At 41.2% G+C, this 20,986-nt stretch overlaps 3 protein-coding genes across 9 annotated transcripts in view; 2 read left to right on the top strand and 1 right to left on the bottom strand.

Annotated features, from left to right (window-relative positions):
• Positions 1-10,960, bottom strand: part of LOC307209716 (uncharacterized protein) — a 75,922-nt gene extending 64,962 nt beyond the window's left edge. For 5 of the 6 annotated variants that reach the window (XM_079965114.1, XM_079965115.1, XM_079965111.1 and 2 more), the window contains exon 1: positions 10,862-10,939. In XM_079965114.1, the coding sequence (XP_079821240.1) occupies positions 10,862-10,892 (31 nt within the window). In that variant the 5' untranslated portion in view covers positions 10,893-10,939. Of the gene's footprint in view, positions 1-5,325; positions 5,499-10,861 lie in introns of all 6 variants that reach the window. The other variant, XM_079965113.1, reaches the window with a different exon arrangement.
• On the top strand, positions 7,710-12,389 carry LOC307209707 (platelet glycoprotein IX-like). 2 transcript variants are annotated; one of them, XM_079965088.1, is made up of 2 exons: positions 7,710-7,735; positions 10,584-12,389. In XM_079965088.1, the coding sequence occupies exon 2, from the start codon at positions 10,592-10,594 to the stop codon at positions 11,237-11,239; it is 648 nt and encodes a 215-aa protein (XP_079821214.1). In that variant the 5' UTR covers positions 7,710-7,735; positions 10,584-10,591; the 3' UTR covers positions 11,240-12,389. The 2 variants fall into 2 exon arrangements, with proteins under 2 accessions (XP_079821214.1, XP_079821213.1); XM_079965087.1 differs by lacking the exon at positions 7,710-7,735 and adding an exon at positions 7,746-7,867.
• Positions 12,390-14,474: 2,085 nt separating this feature from the next.
• Positions 14,475-17,897, top strand: LOC307209708 (platelet glycoprotein IX-like). Its single transcript, XM_079965089.1, has 3 exons — positions 14,475-14,713; positions 16,381-16,503; positions 17,172-17,897. Exon 3 carries the CDS (start codon positions 17,173-17,175, stop codon positions 17,791-17,793), a length of 621 nt encoding a protein of 206 aa, XP_079821215.1. The 5' UTR covers positions 14,475-14,713; positions 16,381-16,503; position 17,172; the 3' UTR covers positions 17,794-17,897.
• The last annotated feature ends 3,089 nt before the right edge of the window (positions 17,898-20,986 follow it).

The following is a 20,986-nucleotide window of genomic DNA, read 5'->3' as shown; positions in this document are numbered from 1 at the left end:
AATAATGCTGTTTGATTAAAAGGGGATTCTCTCCTTCCCACCCCCACCTCCCAATCATAACCATTCTCTGCATTAACATTTCAATTTGAACAAGCTTTAATTTAATTATCTGATTCCTGGGGAAAAGATCTATCTTGATGTTTGATTATTAAAACGCCTATCATTATGGTGTGTGGGTGGGTGTAGAGTGGGCATATAAATGGCAAGGACTCTGGAGGATGCAGAGACACATTCCTCCTCCCAGGACCTCCTCTCACAGTTCTCAAGGTGGTCATTTCCCCCTTTCCTTGCAGGAGTTAATAGTAGTCATTCGCTTATCTGGAAGAAGGTAAAGGAATACAGACAGGGACACCATCCTGCATTAAGGATGGAGGAGAAAATAGATCCATTTTGCATCTCAAGGTGAACTTTCCCAATTATGGTAGCCTTTCCGAAACAGCACATGAAACGAAACACAACATCATTTGAAATTTGCACTTCTCTGAAATTTGCAATGCAGTTCTCCAGCCAAGTATTGAGTAGAAAAATGCATGTGCATGGGTGAAGTGTGCAGAAACAGGCATATACTGATTAAAATGGCATACAAAAAATGCATTATATTAAGGAAAATTGCTTAGCAAAAATGTGGGTATTAGACAAAACTGTTATTAGGGAAAATGCCTCTTGCACTTTTGACACTTGGTGCCATGGGTGGGCCAGCTCTGATCAGCACTGTAATCCACACCCCATAGCTCCAAAATGCTTGCACGTCACTCAGAACGTGTGTGTACCGTGTCTAATGCAAGGGAAAGACCACAGCTCAGTGGTACAGCATCTGCATTGCATGGAGAAGGTCTCAAGTTCAACCCCTGGCATCTTCAACTAGGGCTGGAAATGTCCCCTGCCTGAAGCTCTGGACATCCACTGCTAGCTGGTGCAGACAAAACAGAGCTAAATTGATTATTGGTGCGACTTGGTATAAGGCAGCTTCCTATGTTCCCATAGCCTGCTCTGTAAGCCAGTGGACAGCCGGCACTGGTGATGTAAACCCCAGCACTAAACCTGGGAGGATCATTATCAGGACCTGTTGTCAGCAAGAAGCAAAATGGAATTGGCAGTTCCTTTTCAACACAATCTGTCAATGCTTCTCAGCAGGGCCCTGACTGACAACACTCTCAGCTACTGAAGCACGTGGCGGGAGCATTAAAATTATTGACTTCTTCTCTCAAGATTATCGACTGCTATCCAAGAGCTGTGAAAGCTGAATCTGATTAATTCTAAAAGGGGCACAAGGATGAAGGAAGATTAGTGCTATTAGCCTTTTTAAAAAAAGGCATGCTTGGGGGGGGTCAGACCTAGAGACCAGCTGCTTGACCGTTCTCCAAGGGCAAACTCTGAAACATGGAACAGCTCGAAAGGGGAAAGTTTGCACGGAGTCTCAGACCACGAACAAGCAGAAAAGGCAAAACAGCATCTGACATTGGCTGGGAGGAGCAGTCCAAAATTTGAGTGGAAGCACTATGTCTTCCAGGGAACAATAAGCTCAAAGGAAGAGAGAATTCACACTATCTTACCTGTAGGCCTTTTTGCACTGCTACTGCTTTCATCTTCAACCTTTGGGCATGCTGCCTGGTGCTGATGGGAACTGTGGTCCAGTAGCCTCTGAAGGTCCCTAGGTTAGCCACTCCTGCTTTAGAGGCAATCCCTCTTCTACACTCAACAGGATATAAAGGAAGTGGAAAGTCCCACAACAGTGTAATGTGTCCAACTGTTGAAATGCCACTAAGCAACAACAGTTGTGGTCTTTTGAAAGAAAAGTCTTATGCAAGCACAATGTCTGACACCACACACACACACACACACACACACACACACACACATATGGTTACAGTAGGTCTAATTCCCGGAAAGGTCTACTGTATCTGTACTAACAATGTACACGTATATCTTACAATGTACACATATATCTAAATGTTTCTTCCTTAACAGATCAATGACGTTATAACTGGATGACAAATAAGATCTATGTGAGCTGGAGTTTGCTCATGAAGAACATGAAGCTAAACTCAGCATGATTTTTTTCTCTCCCTCTAATTTTTGTTTGTTTGTTTTAATATAAAAAATAAGGAATTTCCTACTCAGAGAAAACTTAAAGATAGGCTAAAGTGTGCAAACCCTCTATAGACTGTTGCATATGAAAATTCTGCACACATCTACTTCACAGAATATAGGAGCACTGAAACACTACAACTGCCCTCAGCATCCCTACACGTGACATGCTGACACGCTTACACATGACATTACACATGACAAACAACTGCCACCCTTCTTCCTATGCAAAATTTGCTTCTCATGATGCAAAACTGAAGCAGACCTAAGCCATTTCATTGCACACATTCTCTCCACGTATGTGCCACTATGAACAAAACTACTTCAGTGACCCCTGCTGGGAGAAAGTTGAACACCCTAGGTTTTTTCTTTCTTTCTTAAATCTCACTGAAATTCCTTTAATGCAAGAGTTCAGGTTCAATTTATAAGCTGATCAAATAACAGCATTAGGGAAGGGAATCTGCATTTTAAAATAAAACAGAAACTTAAGATGTCTATTGAGTGACAGCATTTCAAACCCAACATACCAATATGCTTGGCCCCATTGACCTTCATGACGCCATCTATGCACAGAACATTTAAATTAAAACTGCTGATGGACCCACAGTGAATTTAGTTTTAGTCTTTCATTTTAAGCTTAACTAGGCTTTAATCCCGCCCCCCCACAATGGTTTGAAAGCTAAAAGAGTTTACGAAATGCATCCATCTGTTTCAAGGGCTAAGCTAAGAAAAAGGGTTAGACACTCCTCCCGTGGCCCCACTTCCCCAAGCAGGCCCCATGATGTGGCTGCTAATTAGTTAAAAGAAGCATCCAGGGGAGTTCCAAATAATGCACCTCCTGTGTCTTTATTATCTACGTCCCCAGTATGTTATTCTATAGTAATCCAATTACAGAAGGGTGTGTTTCAACAGAGGTAGATTATCTGAGGCAATAGTCCTAGCTGCTTGGTGTTTAATTAGAATAATAAAATCACCAGGCAACTGAAGTGAAGAAGCAGGTAAAAAGACTGAGAATTGTAAAAGTCCAGGAATGAAAAGGTATTTGCCTTAACAGCATAAATCACTCACAGCAATGAATGAGACCACAGTGCATTATTTCCTTAATGAGAGGTCAGTAGTTTGTTCTCTGTAAGTATACTTTGCACAGGTTGACCTGAACAGACCAGTTATGGACTTCATCTAGGCACTTAGGTGTCCTGAACCCCGACTCCTGAAGAACAGCAAGAGCTCAAACACACTGCCATTTGTATGCATGAATCTCCCTGCAAGTAAATACAAGCTGTGCTCACACTGCTGATGGAATAATAAATCCCCAAAAGAAAACACTCTCTTGGAAGGAAGCTTTGAGGACACAAGAGGGTGGAAAATTTGCTAATGTCTGCTACATCCTAGCTCTCCCATGGCCTGAGGGGAAAACCCCAGGTGTCCTACAGAAAGGTCACAATCTTCAGGCTTTATTTGCCATTACATACACTTAGTCTACGCACACAGGACACTTTCTTCTTGAATCAGTGGAGACTGAGTACTTATTTTGTCTACATAATCTATGCACAATCTAGCTCTATTGCATCTTTGTTCCTGAAAAGCACTTCCTGAGCAACTTGTTTCATTCTTAAAATAGAAGCTCATTGGAGATTCCTTCTGCATTACCATCTGCATGTCCACCTGAAAACAGGTGTAGGCAGTCCTGGGAAGAGAGAGGGATATATTCACACCTGCCCAATAATGTTGTGGGTGGGTGCATACCAAGATCACAACCACCTCTTCCTTCTTCATTCACCTGGAGCATGTGCCAGGGAGGAAAAGCCGTGGATAACCTAGTCAAATGGTTTTCAAATGTATATCAAGTAGCAACACCCACCCTTGTGGACAGCAGAATTTAGAATCAGTCTAGATTGACAGCAGCATGTTGAGGATAAGAATGAATGCTTCCAGGTTGAGAAAAAAGAAAAAGACATTTTTTCTGTTGCATGCAGGTTAGTGTGTACACAACTGGAAACATCCAGCATCTTAAAGTCCTCCCCAAGCCTGGTAGATGAGCTAGATGTGATTTTAAAAAGTTGGCACTGTGGATGGATAAATGAAAAGGGGTGTGTGGTGCTTAGCAAGAGGTTTGTTTCTATATATAGCAGACTTTAGCTTTGAGGAGGCCCGGAGTGTTGCTTCACCTTATACATACGACCAAGAGACATGGATGGAAGCTGCTGAAGTGACCTCTAACACCTGTACCATATCTGTTCTGCTCACCAAGTTCTGATGATGCAAACAGAAGCTGCTAAGAACCAGTAGCAGGTTTTTTAAATATGGAACGCTTTACAAATTTGCGTGTCATCCTTGCACAGGGGGTATGCTCATCTTCTCTGCATTGTTCCAATTTTAGTATGTGCTGCCGAAGCGAGCGCAGTAGCAGGACTTTTAAGCTACATTGAATGGATCTTCCCTGCTCAACCACTCCATTTAACAGTCTCTTCAGAAACAATTTGTTGCTTTGTAGTTGACAATGAGGCAGCCTACTCATTTTAATGGGTTGTTGTTGTTTTTTGCCTCATTTTCTCCCATGATTATTATTCTAAAGAGATTAGATGCCTTTTTTTTTTTTTTAATTCTTCTGCTTGTAGCTCTGTTTCAGGATGCTCTTAAATGTTAGGAAACAAATGTGTGCCATAAATCATATTTTAAGGGAAGATTACCAACTAATCTTAGGTGCTGGGTAATAAGAGTTGGAGTCCCTTCAGGCCAGTTTTAGAAAGTAAATAATAATTAAACAAAATCTCAGACAGGTTGTGGAGTATGGCAGAATTTTAAAAGTCAAGAGCTTGTCTTGCCTCCTCATTTTTCTTACAAAACAACAGTTTATCATCATGCAAGAGGCAGGGTGCTCAGGTTGAGGACATGCAAAATTAGGGTTGGCAGACCCCCCCCAGGCCTGACCTGAAGTCTCCAAGTTTGCCTGGCTGGCCCCAGGTGGCAGAGGGAGGGTTTGAATTTCCAGGTGGGTGAGAGCCCCTATTTTAAAAAGTTAACAAGCTGATTGTGTGAGGAGCTTGCAAATTTCAGCCTGTTGGGAGCTGACTGCAAATTATTGCATAGAACTCTAGTCTAGGCAGAGGTGGGGGGTGTTATTATTTTTAATGCTAAACAAGCACACAAATAAATCACTGCTGTGGTACACCCACAGTTGTGAGTCCCAAGATTATGATTATGTATCCCCACCTGTTGCCATTGGCTGCAGCCTACCTGTGACATCACGAACGTACATGGCAGCTGAGTGGACATAAAGGTGGGTCTTTTCCTCTTCTCCAACAGAACACAGTGTGCAACAGCTGTGACATTCAGTGTTGCCTTGTTTTCTTCCACTTGTAGGAGGAGAATTGGCAGATGGACGGATGCGATCATCTGGTTGTGAGATGCTATGGAGTGATAATAAGGCAAGGTCACTTGCTGAGTAGGACTGCAGCTTGAAGACAGCCAATACCCACAGCTGGAAAATGGCTGATGTCTAGTGATGGACTTAACGGAAGCTGGCAGGTGTTGGTGGGAAGAAACTGATAAAGATCATATTCAGAAGCCAGTGGCTGGAGCTGGCTGGTGTTCATGGGTATAAGCTGCTTGGATTTCACCTTTGGAAGCTAGTCAACAGAAGCTGGTGGATATTTGTGAGTTGAAGCCAGGGCATGAATCTGAACTGGTGGAGAGTGGAAAATGTATGAACATTTTTTGCTGGTGTTTTTCACGGATGTAGGCTGGCGTATGCTTGTGTGTATGAATGGCCCCTATAAAAATGGGAGGTTTCAGTTGCGGTCAGGAGAAATGATGTGTGTATGTGTATGAATGGTGGATATTCATGAACAGATGAAACCCATGGAAGATGGCAGGCTGAAGTCAGCAGAAGAAGTTGCCAGGTAGAAGTCACTCGAGGTGTCTGGATGCTTTCAGGTGGTAGCCATCCCTTTCACTTGTCTCTCTGGTTCGCCCCCTTTCAGGGATATCTGAAGCCAGTGAAGCTTTCTTGAGACTATAGATGAGAGCAATGAAGAGATGTCATAGGGTGGTCTGAAGCTGGCAAGGCTTTCTCAAGAGCTCCTTGCTTCACCCCCTGTGAAAGCAAAGAAGGGAACTGCAGAGCTTAAATGCCAGCCAGCGTATATACCTAAAGAAATGTGTGTGCATGTGTGTGTGTAATAGTGCCCACTCTTTTTCTTCAGACAGATAACAGAAGGTCAAACACCTGAGCTTATGGTGTGCCCCCTACACCCTCTGTATCCGTACACATGAAGGCTGAGCTGTAAATATTTTTGATGATAAACCCATAAACCAGGCAACTAGCAGCCTTTAAGCCAAATCTGGTCTCATGGGCAACTAAATGGCCCACTTCTCTTTCCTGACCTTTAAGTACAGGGAAAAGAGTCTTTAAGCCAAACAAAGCTTCTTTGCAGCTGGTTTCAACTGAGTGAAGAAATATTCTCCTTTACAGATGACAATATTCTGTTTGAGGGACTTTCAAAGCACAGTCCTCTATTGGGAGGGCTGTCTGACCCAAGTTTGGCCATGAACAGGTTGCTGGTCAGTTTTCTCCACTATGCTAAAATGTAAATTATAGTAATTATTTGCACCTTTGCCTTTCTCCACATTAGTTAGCATATTCAAATTTTATGCAAATCTCTTGCTTTTTTTGTAATTAGTTTTCTCATTTTGGACAATACATAAGGGACAACTCTATGGGAGACTGCCACATGGGCTACATATTTCTTGCAGGGTGTATCTTCCACCTGGCTCAGATATCTAGTTAATCTAGTTTAAGAATACAGTTGTGTTAACAAAGGGGATGGAGAAAGGACTTGAGTCCTTGTCTTTCTAGTTGGCCAAGTACCTTCTTCTAGTTTGGATGATACCATGACCTCCAGCAGCAAGAAATGTAACAATCTCATCCCATTCCAACACAAACCAAGGCATTCTATGAAGCTGCCTGAAAGTAACTTATGTTGGTCAACCTAGTCTAGTTTCATCCACTCTGATTGGCAGCAGTGAATGCAGCAGATTTTATCAACTCTGCAGAATCAGATGAACATTTGGAAGTGCTGCTGCTCTGATTAATGGATTCCTATGTCAATGGCTCTCAGCTACTCATAGGTCTTACACTTCCTGGCTAAGCAAAAGGGGCAGCTCAGCATATTATTAGATTTGCTGTTTTATTTAAAGATGGCTAAGGCATGGTGCATCTTTGCTTACATCTGCACAATAATCTGTATGGGGAATAAGATATGATAAATCCTTCCTCAGTGAAGGATATAGACTAGATGGCCTTGGGGCTCATTCTAGCTCTTCGGTTACAATTCCACTAGCTCCCAAAGCTTATATAGCCTAAATTGAGTAATGTACTTTAAGAAGTATAAAGAAAATTTGATGCTGATGAAAAAGTACATAGGGCCAAGGATGAGAAACAAAGAATTTCATCTTACTAAAACCTTTTGTTGTCTTTTAGGGAGCAAACAAAATATATTCCACAAGTACTGGGAATTATTTTTTTCTTGCTTGCTGAACCCAATATAGAAGAAAACAAAAGAATAACTCACTTAGGAGGCTGGCATTGTGCATTTGTAAAGGCAACTGCTTTCAAACAGATAATGAAGAAGGCTTGGCTTATGTGGTGAGTTCTTTATAAACTCATTTCCTTCCTGGAGTTCAGGAGTTATTCTACTTTGGCCATTGCTGCAAGACTGGAAGAAGCTTCAGTGGGAAGACGCCAGCATTTATTTTCTTTCTTTTTTTAAGAAATAAGGTAAGGTGTGCAATTCAACCATCTTTTAGTTTATAGTTCTATGAGAAAACTTGGCATTACTTAAGTTTCTTATTAAATCACACAGGATACCCTGCTGCATAGCATTTGTTGCTACTTCTATTTGGCAGTTGGAAACTCTCTTTTCATTTTCCACTAGATTTCATTTCAAGTTCTCTCCTTGGATAGATTCACACACACAAATTACTGTTGTTTTTTGTGAGCTATCAGTATTCCAGGAGAAAACCACTGCAGTGGTATATTGGGCGTAGCCAGGATTTTTGTTAGGGTGGGCAGAACTGATGTGATTGGTCACTTAGTTAAGTATTTCTATTGTTTTACTTGATCTAGGGGGGCAGCTGCCCCCTGCCCCCCCAGCTATGCCCATAAGTGGAATGGAGTGTAAGATTAGTTCACTGTTATGGCTACATAGCTCAACGAGGTGGCATGGCCCTCTGACCAGACTGGGGCCACAATGGGAGACCAAGAGTTAAATCCCACTATTGCCTGTGCCCGGGTATTAATTTGGGCTGGGTCCCTGTGCTAGCTATTTTTGAAAGAAAATTCATATGCTTAAGGACATGATTAACATATTGCCAAGTTTGACCCTTACTGGGCTTTACTAAGCTTGTAACTCTTGTTCTCACCAATATAAAATTAAGCTCTGGAGTAAATGTGGTGATGTCCACTTTTAGAGATAAAGAGTAAAAGTGAATTGCCCACTTTTAGAGATAAAAGCCGGTTATTTCCTTAAATATGTGGCTTTCAGCACATTTAAAGCATTTCATTTCAGAAGTGTGTGCTGTAAACTTGTTTTCTTCAACTTAAATCTCTGCCTAATATATGTAATAATAAAACTTGTGGCTCAGGAAACATGACCTATATTTTTCACAATGATAGAGATGAACTTTAAAAGACCCTTCTGTACCAGAGTAGATAACTTTCATTACACCTTCAGTATGTACGCTCCCCCAACGACTTTTAAAAGGCTGAAAATAATACTCTATCAGGCTGGGGAAAGCTGTCCTAAACATAATGGTCAAAAACTGATGTTTCTGTTGGATCTTCCTCTTTTACCCTGATCCAACTCATTGTGGTTAAAAATGTATTTATATATGTGACTATTCTGTTGAAAGATTCTTACCCACACACACAGTTCCACATTTACTCTGCCAAAATTAGACTCATTGCATTTTGTGTGACATCTATAAGAAACAACCACTATATACAAATGCCCCCATCCAGCTAAGGAGATCCATGCATATAAGCATGCTTAAGTGTGCGTATATGTTAGTCGATCAGGAACCATAGATGTAATTCCAATGCATATCAGAATAAAAAATTAGCAAACACCATCTATCTGCACTACAGTGCTTTCAATGGGTTGGCAATCTTCATTCTGGCACAACTAGTCAAACACTTTTTTTTTTTTAGCACAACAAGATGGATCAGGGTGTTCAGGTAATGTAAAGTGCTATTTGTTAATAAAAAGGAAGGATGGGCACAAGAGAAATGGCATAGAACTCCAGGCTGGTTTTGCATATTCTTGTGAACACTTGATAATTCAGCACTCAGCTCAGCGTGTTGACTTCATTGGAAAGCTGTGCATTTAAAGTACCATCAATCAGGTGCTATGGAATTTCTATCTATACTTGATCTGTGATGCATCCATTCATACTTGAAAATCACTATGGTGCTGCTGCAGTCATATGGTGAGCACGCATGTGTGAGCCGGCCCTCAGAGACAGAACAGAGAAAGATGAGGAGAAAGGAAAATAGGGTAATTTGGAGAGAAGTAGATAAATACAAAGAACCACTTTAACCTACATCTCCATCTAATGCATGGTAAAACTAAAATCCTCATCACATGACAATATGATATAGAAAGATACCCTGCAGTGAGTCTTTCTTCATAGTTTGGCATGTTCAGAAAACTAGTTCAATAAGTCATTATATGCATATTGTAGGAAGTTCTGAAATTTCAACCCTATATAAAACCAGCTTCTTCTAAACATGAAGTATCTTTTTTAAAGGTTTTTTTTTTTTTTGGCAAATGGCCACAAATGAGAACACTGAAGCTTTTGACTGCTCAGCAACTGATGCGAATAAAATGAGGAATCTGAACAGTGCAAAGAAATCATCCTAGCACTTCTGAACATATGGAAAGGCAAGAATCAGTGGCTGGTAAACCAGACACTGATCATCTTCTATCCTCTGCTACCTTGATATTTCAATGGAAAATCAAGTTCCTGAACCAAAACCACTGACCAGATGAGTTGCTATTCAAATATTCTCCCCACCCCACCACCCCGCATATTTAGCCATGTACTCTGGGCAACACAATTTCTAAAATAATGGATTAAACAAGAGGGAGTCAATCTAGTGCCCTCCAGATGTTGCTGAACTTCAACCCCCATCAGCCCCAGCCAGCATTATCAATGGTCAGGGATGATGGGAACTGTAGTCCATGAAGATCTGGAATACTTAGGGTAACCCTGAACATTATACAAAAGGAGCATGAGTCTGTTCTACGTCTCTTGTTGCCACTTTTCCATATCATTTGAGGATGCTGAATGCCATATAGGAGCAATTTGTGCAGCATATTTCAAAGAAATTCTAGAATATCTATTGGTAGAATCCAGTGGGCAAAGTTTTGCATTCTTTTTTTGCTGTAAAAGATAGAGCAACAAATTGTATTGTTCATATTCTTGTCCCACAGCTGCGATCATGAACAAAGTAAAGATCTCCTCCAATGCTGGGATACTGGTCATGCTACTGTTATTAAGCACAGCTCAACCCAAGCCCTGCCCTCCCTGTTTGTGTGAGCAGCAGGAAGACCTAAGGGGTTGGATATTAAACTGCAGCTCTATGGGGCTGAAGGAAATGCCTCCCCTGTCATCAGAATTATGTCACTCTTGCCATACCATCAACATTCTTCATCTGCAAAACAACAGTTTGACGACAGTTCCTCTTGGTGCACTGGACAACTTAATTTACCTGAAAGAAGTTGATTTCTCCAACAACCCATGGCACTGTGACTGCTCTATTTTATATTTCAAGCAGTGGCTGGAAGACTTCAGTATCGCTTCTCTTGCCAACCTTCAATGTGCATCTCCGGCTTCTGTCAAATCGAGAGCCTTGAGTCAGCTGACTGGGAATGAACTGGAAGGATGTAGGAAGCCTCAACCAATTAAATGCCTTGATTTCTTTTGGAGAGACTTTGCTCTTATTTTTGTGGCAATTATTGTCTTAATTTTAGCAAAGTGCATTCTACAATACTCAAAAAAATTAACTTCCCAAGCTGCCAGGAAGCTACATCCTTTTGAAGTCCCACTGCTGCAGATTCATGACCTGGAAAAACAGAAATCAAAATGAGCTGCTGCGGTGACTAATAGCTCTTCAGTAAGATTACCAAAGTCATCTGTTGAAAAGGTTGTGTTTGTTCAGGCTCCAAGCGCATACAGAGCCATGACTAAATGTCCCTTAGGCTAAAGAAATAGCACCAGTTATATTCTGTTTGTTTTTGCTGATTACATAAGAACTTGTACAATGTACGTAGTTACTTTATGTTTTCCCAAATGACAATACCCACACCCTACCCTTGATGCTTCTGTGAGCCACTGGGGTGAAACCAATGATAACCAAATTCTGTTAGCTGTGTAAATAATTATGTAGTAATGATTACTACATGTGCGAATACCATAGCATGGGGTAATGGAAATGTGCTCTCATGCACCATGGCTTCTACTGCTGTGGCACTCAACCGTATAAACATTCCCAAAGATAATTAATAATATCACTGCTATGCACACAGAGCTATGTATATGAAAAAAATAGAGTTTAAGTTAATCTCAAACTAAATTAGGTACTAAGCCAAAGAATTTAGAACCTTAAACTCACACTCTTGCCTAAAAGGGATCTGGATTAGAGAGCTTGGTTTGCTGTTATATCTCTTTTATGTTGCATCATTTATTAATGTCCTATAGCAAACTATTTTAGAGCCCAACCAAAAGCCTGCTGTGATATCAAATGATTATTTGGAATAGAATTTATGGTGTGTATTAATGTATCATATACCCCACGAATATATTCTGAATAGAGAACACCAGTTCTAAAAGTATTTGTCTTTTAAGCACGTCTGTCTTCAGGAAATGGATGACTGAATTTCATGCCTTTGTCACTGAAATTTTAGTACTCTTTACTGATGAGTCTTCATCCATTGCATACTATTGCTAACCACTAAGCCCAATAGTGACTTTGCTTGCAATAATGTTAGTTATGAGTTTACAGTTGTAACGGTCTATATCCCCCCTGCTTCAAGACACCATGCTGGCTTTATTAGGATGCACCAGGATGCCTTTTGTTATTTAAGAGGACATAAATCCTCAAAAACGAGCAAGGTGTTTGTTGGTTTAAATAAAGCATGCTGGTAGCTCACACTCAGCAAGTTCTGTGGCATGTTTCCACAGCTATTCTTTTTCCAGTTTCATTACTTAAACACACACACACACACACACAGAGAGAGAGAGAGAGAGAGAGAGAGAGAGAGAGAGAAATGGATTGCTGAGTTCTCACTTAATGCCAGATATATTTCAGAGCAAGGATGGGGAACCTTCCAGATGTTGCTGGATTACAACTCCCACCACCCCTGACCATTGGCCATGCTGATTGGAGCTGGCTGGAGTTGGAGTCCTAACAACATCTGGAGGGCCACAGGTTCCCCTCCTCTGGTTTCAGAGGATGCTATGGCAGTGACCCATATTATTTCTCAACAGCTCTTATGAGGATGGCATAATACTTGAATTTAAGAAAAGGGTATTGGGTGAAGAAGTGAGTGGCTGCTCCATGAGTAGGAATTCTGTTCACCATTTCTGAAGTAGGAACTCTCTCTTATCAACAGCAGGGGTGCTTCCAGATTGGGTCTTTTAATACTACCTAGTCATTGCTCTTCCGTGGTAAGCTACATGTGGAATTGAAAATGGCTATGGCCACCAAAATGTGGAAAGTCAATGTATGTGCATTATGCAAGGTTCTGTCCACGCTAGTAGGCATCATATAGGGAGGGTCAATGTGCCTGAACACACCATTTTGGTGAAATGTTTATTTTAAATTTTGTACTGAAATACTTTTTTTTTAAGTGCCATTGTGTTTTAAAGTGCCATAATGTTTTTAAGGCAGATAGAACAGAAAGCCAAAAATCTAAAAATGAAAAAGTCAAAATGTCACTACTGCTGATTGTTGGGTGATCATCAGATTTTTTTCTAGCAGTTGTCAGCTGAAATCCAATTCAGGAAGTAAAAAAGAAGGCAGGGACACCGGATCAGAATCAAGGATCCAAAAGTCTGGAAACCTTGATATCTGTTTGCAGCGATGAAATACTGGATGAAATACTGAACCTACACCTGTACCAATTTCTGTAATAATTAGGGACTCTCTAAGACTCTCTAAGAATTTTTAATTTAATTCTGGTTTGCCGAAGTGGCTTAGTCATGCTGGCCACATGACCCGGAAGCTGTACGCTGGCTCCCTCAGCCAGTAAAGTGAGATGAGCGCTGCAACCCCAGAGTCGTCAGTGACTGACGACCTAATGGTCAGGGGTCCCTTTACCTTTAAGACTCTTTAAACAACTGACAGCACAGTCATACACAAGTCAACTGAGAAGTAAGTCCTACTAATGTCCTGCATTTATGGCCAAATAATTGAGTATAGAATCGTATCCTTTGGAACCTAGCTGCATTTGGATAAACACACAGTTCCTAAAATGTATATAATTTGTTGGCATCCATCTGTCTTGTGAGACAATGGAGGAGTGCGCCTTTGGGGGTGAAGTCAAACTATTGGAAGGTTACCGCACCTGCTGTGGCTGTAGAAGCCAATATAGGTGTTTTGTTGGAGTGGGGGGCAGATGAAGGTTTTGCTGCTACAGGTGCACCATGGCATTTCTTCTCTCTGTGCTCCTCCCAGCAGTCATTCCTCCTCCTCTGCTGTGGGTACACAACCTGTCTGTCTGTCTGTCTCCAGGCACTGTGGTCATCTACAATGGATTCCCACATGGCCAGGTTAAATTTGCCAGCCTTCATGTCACGTTTGCAGACACCTTTGTAGTACAGAGTTGGTCTGCCAAGAGGCCTGGTGCCTGAAGGCAGCTCCTCACAGAGCACGTTCTTGGGGATCCTGCCATCTTCCATGGCTGTGATGATACTTCAGCTCATGTCAACTTAAAATGGACTAGCCCAGGAACGAATGAGAAGACTTCTGTGTTTGAAAGCTGTTGAAAGGCCAGAAATGAATATGGTGCAGAATGGTGAATGTGACAGTATTTCTTTGGAAACAAGTCTTCTTATGAAAGTCTTAGCAGAAGTCACTATGGAGCAGCAGTCTTTCCAGTAAGCAGAATTCTTCTTATCAGGTGGGAACCACTGTGCCTTTATCTGGGGGAATCCTTCCAGAGCATGAGCTAACAGGCTCCGAAAGAGGATGGAGGGAGCGTCACCAGCTTATCTTGCCTAGCCACTTCTTTCAGAAGCACTGGGCCACTTCCCAAGCAGCCAATCAACTCCAGCTGCACAGTGCATGCTATTTATTACAGTCCTTGCTGCCACAACCTACAGAAAGGCAAGAAATTACTATGGCATGGATCTAAAATGGAGCATACAGAAAAAGGCTTCTCCAAGGGATTTGCGAAAAGCCCCTCAAGTAGTCTGCTGACCAACTCTACCTTCTCGTACGCACTGAAGAGTGTGCAGTGAATCCTGCTGTCTAAATCAACATAAATACTCAAAAAAAACAAAAAATAAAAGAATGCAGAGCTGTAAACTGATTGATCTCCTCATGTGTTTTGGACTTGAGGTAAGTGTCAGTATCTCTATGCATCTTTTCTCTCTGCAGTAGCCGCACTCATGCTCTCTGTGCTGTCCATGACATGGTGTCCAAATGAACCCTATGGTATATCCACACATAGCAGAAATAATGAGAGAAAAGCACAAGAAGTTTAGTTTATTTTTTAAAAAGGGACCTGCCCTGCATGCCCATAGTAGCAAAGAAAAAGTTTGAATATTTTAAGCGTTTTTCCCTTTCTTGATCTTTTTTCTTTTTTAAAAAAGATGGTGTTGGCAAAGTTCTTCATTATATACTGTAAGGCATCTCAGTATTTTAAAAGGTTTTGCATTTGGTTGTTAACTAACAAAATTAATGGTCCAGAGTAATATAGAAGGATAACCTGAAATTATTATTCAAATCAAGTACTGTTTCTTTAGCAACCCTTTGATTTGGGTAACTGACAGTTTGAACGGTACTGTGTAAAGTACTTTGGTTTCACTTGGATAAAAGTACCTAGGTTTTTTCCAGTGAAAATAAACAAACTGATCTCCTTTATAAAACGAACCAACCACAATCAACATGTTTGGAGCATGCATAAATCATAACACAGGGGGTAATTTAACATTAATGGCTTTAATTTGCTCTAACGTTTTCATTCACTATATGGTACATAATTAGATCTTATGAAAGGTTTGTTCTATGCATTTCATGCATCACAAGGTTTTCCTGCTCATTTGCTACAGATAAGCCTTTAGCTCTCTTTGGAGAACACAGCAGGAACTGCTGCTGCATCAAAAAGTGAAAGCACACAAGAAATTAAGGGATGTTCTCAAAAGTGGGGTGGCTGGTGCTCAAAGTTTGTTAGCAGGGTGCTGAGTTCCTCCCCGATACCCTCCTTCCCTAGAACCAGGAACAATCTGTGACTATTTCTTCATCCTGTTCTGTTTACTATCTATTAACCTGGGTAGGGAAAACCATGCTAGGACCACCACTTGGCCTTAGCAGAATGCTTCTCAAAATTTCTGTTTGTTGCCTGCCTCCATACCCAGAACTCCCCATCAGTTCCATGAGTAAGCATGTGGGTCTATATGTGCAGCTCACTGCCATGTGCTAAGACAGGATAGTTTTCCAACATTGTCATTACAAGAACAATGGAACAGGGCAGCTTTGCTTTTGTCTTAAAACCACATGCAGGAAAATACAATTGGGTACAAAGCTGCAATTTATCCTAAGGTAGGCTGTACTGGCATAGGATCCTCTCCCTAGCTAAATCTTCAGGCCTCCCATATGTCCCTCCTCCAACCCCATAGGACACCCTTCCCTAATTTGAAAAACTAGCCCACAGGGCATTATTGTATGTGAGGCTTTGTTGTATTTAGATCAGTCCCACATGTCCTGCAAACATGGTGTGGGTTTTTCTGTTTATACCCAGGGAAATTCAGTCTTTTGAATTAAATGAAGTTTACTGGACAAAAGTTAAAAACTCTCTCTTCTAAGATGTTAATCTATCTGGTCCAAACACTGCAGTGAAGCTTGCAACCATCAACAAATCTGTAAGCAGGCACATCTATTTAGTGCATGGAGAAGAGGGATGCTAGTTTGAACTGCCATCTTGACTCATTTCCTGCACTCACTGTTCTTCAAAATGCTTACATATGAAATGTGTGATATATAAAATTATTATGAATTGTCTACAGAAAGCTTCAGGTTCGCCACCTCTGAACAGCAAGCTCCACCAACTCCCTGAAATCTGCTTTCTTCAGACAAGATTCTCGAGTCTAATCCACATTTGGAGAAGGACTCTTCTTGTCCCTTCAGAGGTTAGTATTTAGTTATAAAAGAGATAGCCCATAAGGAACAGGAAGCGGAGATATAGTTCAGAGTAAGGAATATTTTTCCCCTTCCCCTTTTCTCTCCCCCACTCTGGCAGTAGTCTCCTTGGATATGCCCACCAGAGATAATTCCAAAAAGTTCCATAGAGGAAAACATTAAATCAAAAGTTAAACTGATCCTCAATCTGATGTTTCAGCGATGGCCTGGTAAAACAAACAATAAATTATTCCCTCCAAAGTAATCTTCCCCTTCCCCATGGATGCCCACATGCTATAGACTTCCTACATGGGAGATGAAACTGCAATTGAAGTGTGCAAAACCTATGTGTAGACTATAATGAGTGGCAAGGGCACACCTCAGAGTATACAATGGCATGCACCCATGTCACTTTGTGATAAATACAGAAGACTATCTATATGCAAGTTTCATGCTGTTTTGACAGGAAAGTGTAGGAAATCTATATCAGCCGTTACTGGAGCCTCCCCTTATAGGAGAAGGGAACAATTGATTCAGCTGCAAAAGTATAGAACGGGGAGGGGAGAGGCATTATTTCCTGTTAAAGTAAAATCTTTGAAAAATACTATACATTAGTACAACATTCATGAATGTGCTGTGACTTATTTCTTTGCACTGATGCCATGATTTCAACTTCCAGAATGGTCACAAGTCAAGGAATAGGATTACTGATACTTCTGTTCCTTGAAGCCACATCTGCAAACTCCTGTCCGCACCCTTGCACATGCTCTCCACCTGATCACAACCCACTGAAAGTGGACTGTGGCTTCAGAGAGCTGGCAACTCTTCCACGTCTACCCAGTTCAGCCCAAGAACTGTACCTCCAGAACAACAATCTGGAAACAATACCTGCAGGAGCATTTGATAATCTTCAGGCAGTGCGTATCATCAATTTATCTAGCAATCCGTGGCATTGCGACTGTGGAATTATGTACTTGAAGAACTGGTTAGAAGACCAAACGGGGAACACATTGATTAGCGACATTAGATGCTTCACTCCACCTTCACTTCACAAAAAAGCAATATCTGAACTAAGAAGGAGTGAGCTTCCTTCTTGTTCTACACCCCGAAGATTCTGTTCCGATTTCTTGTTTAGCGACACATTCCTCTTCCTCTTCATTTTTGTGCTCTTTCTCTTCCTGTGGGTTTTGATTACAAAAAGGCCTAAATTTAAAGTAGAGATTTGCAACAACAGCATGGAGATCCCAAACACATTACCTTCAACTTCTTATCAGCTGAAAAGAAGAACAGCAAGAGTCTAGAGTAATTTATCACTGCTAGTGATTACTGCGTGTTAGATTGCGAAGTGAGAAGAAAGGTCAAGCAAATGATTTCTGTTTATCGTTAAAACTGAAAAGAATTGTTATTATTGGCTTTTCATTTTAAGGGATGGGAATTCAATTCATCAAGAATGTGCTCACTGCACGAAAACCGTCATACACAACTTTAAAAGACTTTAACGTCCTTATTTTAATCATTATGTTTCTGATTTATGATGCCTTTGTGCTGCTGGTAAAAGCATATCCTGCAATTAGAGGTGCAACTTGGCTCTGAGATCTGGACTGTTATTACAGTATTAGGCTAATAGGTCAGTGCATAGGGCTTGCTGGCTCTTGCTGAGCTGAGCTGTTTCCTGGTTGTGATCATCACCATATTGATAACCCATCAGCCCAAGCCTAGAGGTTGATGTGGTAACATTTTGTACAAGCCAATGGGGAAATACAGTGTTCACGCTCTGGTAACCCTCTGTTTATGCGACTGCTTGCATGTCAGAGAATTATCAATAACTGTACACAATGTGTTGTACATGGAGCTGCCCTTGAAGATGGGCCAAAGATTGCAGTTAGTGCATAATACAGGGGGTAGAATTCCAACCAGCGCTACTCAACACATGCTGCAATATTGTCAGACAGACACTTCACTCCGGTCATATGCCAATGCTTTCCATGGGAACGTTAGTGGAGGGTGGCCCAGGGCCATTGGGTTCGGTCCCAGATCTTGTGCTCTTCTCGCCCCACCCTTTAAAATAAAACTTAATTTAAACATTTTGCCTACAGGGAGGCTGAGCACCTGGCAAAGCACAGTGCCAATGAGACCCAACTACTTGTGCCTTACTTTGCCCACAGGCGTAGTAGTTGGTTGCAATGGAGAAGTAGGGATATGAGGGTGGGAAAGGGGCATGTTATATGTTGAACAAGACTTATTTTAGCTTTAATATGTCCATAAAAAACCACTTGTTCAGGATAAGATTGTGGAAAAAGTTGAGGGCCCAGTCTACATAACGGTGTATGGGACCCAGAAAATACTGCTGGCACCCAATAGCTCAGAGTAAGACATGACAACAAGAGCCAGAGTTCCTCCTCCCCCTCTGAAAACTGGCCTAAATCACCAACCATACATATAAATCACCATATGTAAATTTGTGCCTTAACTCTGACACATGTGCATGCATGCACAACACATTTTCCTATCTCAAATATACTTTAGCTACACCGAAGTCTATAAACGAAACCCATTAAAATTTGATTCTTACTCCAACTTACTTTTTTCTGATACCCATCTCTCACGTACATGTGAAAACAGCTAGAAATGTCTTTGTTATGCTACATAAAACAGACAACTAATTAAAGAAGGAGCTAAATGTCCATCATTATGACAGATGGAAGGTGAAGAAGGGAGTTTGTATTGCTAGGAATATCAGGGGAGCAGAATAGGACAGTTCACAAACTACAGTGCTCTTGCAGGACAACCCCTAATATAGCTCTCTAATAGTTAATGTGGTAGCATGGTTCATGCACACATTGTTCCACCTAGTAAGAAAAATTCCAGACAGGTTGAAAACTCAGGTTACTAGCTCTCAGGGAGGAGAATTTCCCCCTTTCCCATCCTTTTATCCTTCATGATAGATGAATTACATCTACCTCCCAGGTCCCACCACCAGATGTCATATGGGGAACTGCCAGATAAACCATCTTCATAGAATTGTAGAACTGGAAGGGACCCTGCGGATCATCTAGTCCAACTACCAGCAATGCAGGAATATGCAACTTTTCCATATGGGCATAGTACCTGTAAACTTGGTGTTATCAGCACCGTGCTCTAACCAACTCTGCTGTTGGCTCCACACTTTCCCAGTTCTTAAATTCAAATGCTTCCATGGGATGCCTACTCCCTGGGCAGAGGTCTATTATTTAGAATCCCATAGAGCTATCAACAAACTAAAACAAAGACTAACTTTCCCCGTTTCTTTCCTGGTAATAAAGAATCTGAGCAGACATTTTTCCAGTTCAGCAGAAATCACTCATCCAAAGCCCAAGCATGGGTAGGAACAAAAGCGCAAAGCAAAAGAATTACAAAGAACAAAGCATTTTTCTTTTTCGGATTACCTGTGGAGTGAAAAGCATTTTACCAAGGTTAATAAGAACTCGACGTACACTTCAAGCTAAGGAATGTTCATTTGAAAACACCACACTATTTCTCTCTGTGTTTTATTAGTACAAGTGAAAGGGTAAGACAGTTAAAATGGCTGCACGCTATAGAACAGGTCTCATTAGTATTCTGTAAGAAAAGTGGCCGATTTTTCTCTCACACACAAGACTTCAGATTATGTTCACATGCCTGGGCTGCTAATGCTTAGCAGCCAATCTTAATGAGAATCTTGCAAAATCAATCAAACCCTATCAAATATCTCATGGATGTCATGGTAAAAACAGAATGACTATAGCATATAAGATCTGCATGCTAACAAAGAATGTGTGTTAACTGGATAAATTCTTAGCCATTTTAAACATTTGAATGGATTTATCCAAAATCCATTGCATATCTTTTACACTGTATTAATTGGCACCCAAGACCTGGGGCGAGATGTAAGTGTTGTCAAACCAATCCTGGGAACTGTACTTTGTTAGGGGTGCTGGGAATTGTAACTCTGTGAGGAGTAAACATCAGTCTCCATGATGCTTTGTGGTGGAGCTATGTGCTTTAAATGTATGGTGTGAACACAGCCTAAGTAAAAATAACTGAAACAGGATAATCAGTACAATTAACCATGTGGTGGGGCAACATACAACATTCTGAACAACAAAATGCTTGAGAAAACAACCACATTTTAAGATGGCTCTGGAATCAGGGGGTATGGCACCAGTCACATCTCAGAGGGAGATGCACTCTTGAAGTGGGACACCCTTTACCGTATTGTTGGTGGAGGAAGCCTGCAGAACGTAGAGACACAGTAAAGAGAGGCTGCACATAATGTGCAGCTCTGAGAAATGTGGCACTAAGAAGGGGCTCCTTAGGAGAACTTAAAGCTTGGCGGGCAGGACAGTAGAAACACAAGTTTGCATCTTTTTCATGGGGAAAAAAATGATTTACATGAAGTAGTTTCTATATAGTGTCTGTTTCAGAGGTGTTGTTTCCAAATACAAAAAATCCCTAGGTAACCTATCTAATATGATT

This window comes from Podarcis cretensis, assembly GCF_951804945.1.
Source record: "Podarcis cretensis genome assembly, chromosome: 2".
In the NCBI taxonomy this organism is placed as follows: Eukaryota; Metazoa; Chordata; class Lepidosauria; order Squamata; family Lacertidae; genus Podarcis; species Podarcis cretensis.
Note: the sequence above shows the minus strand (reverse complement) of the source record. Positions and strands in the feature narration are given on the sequence as shown.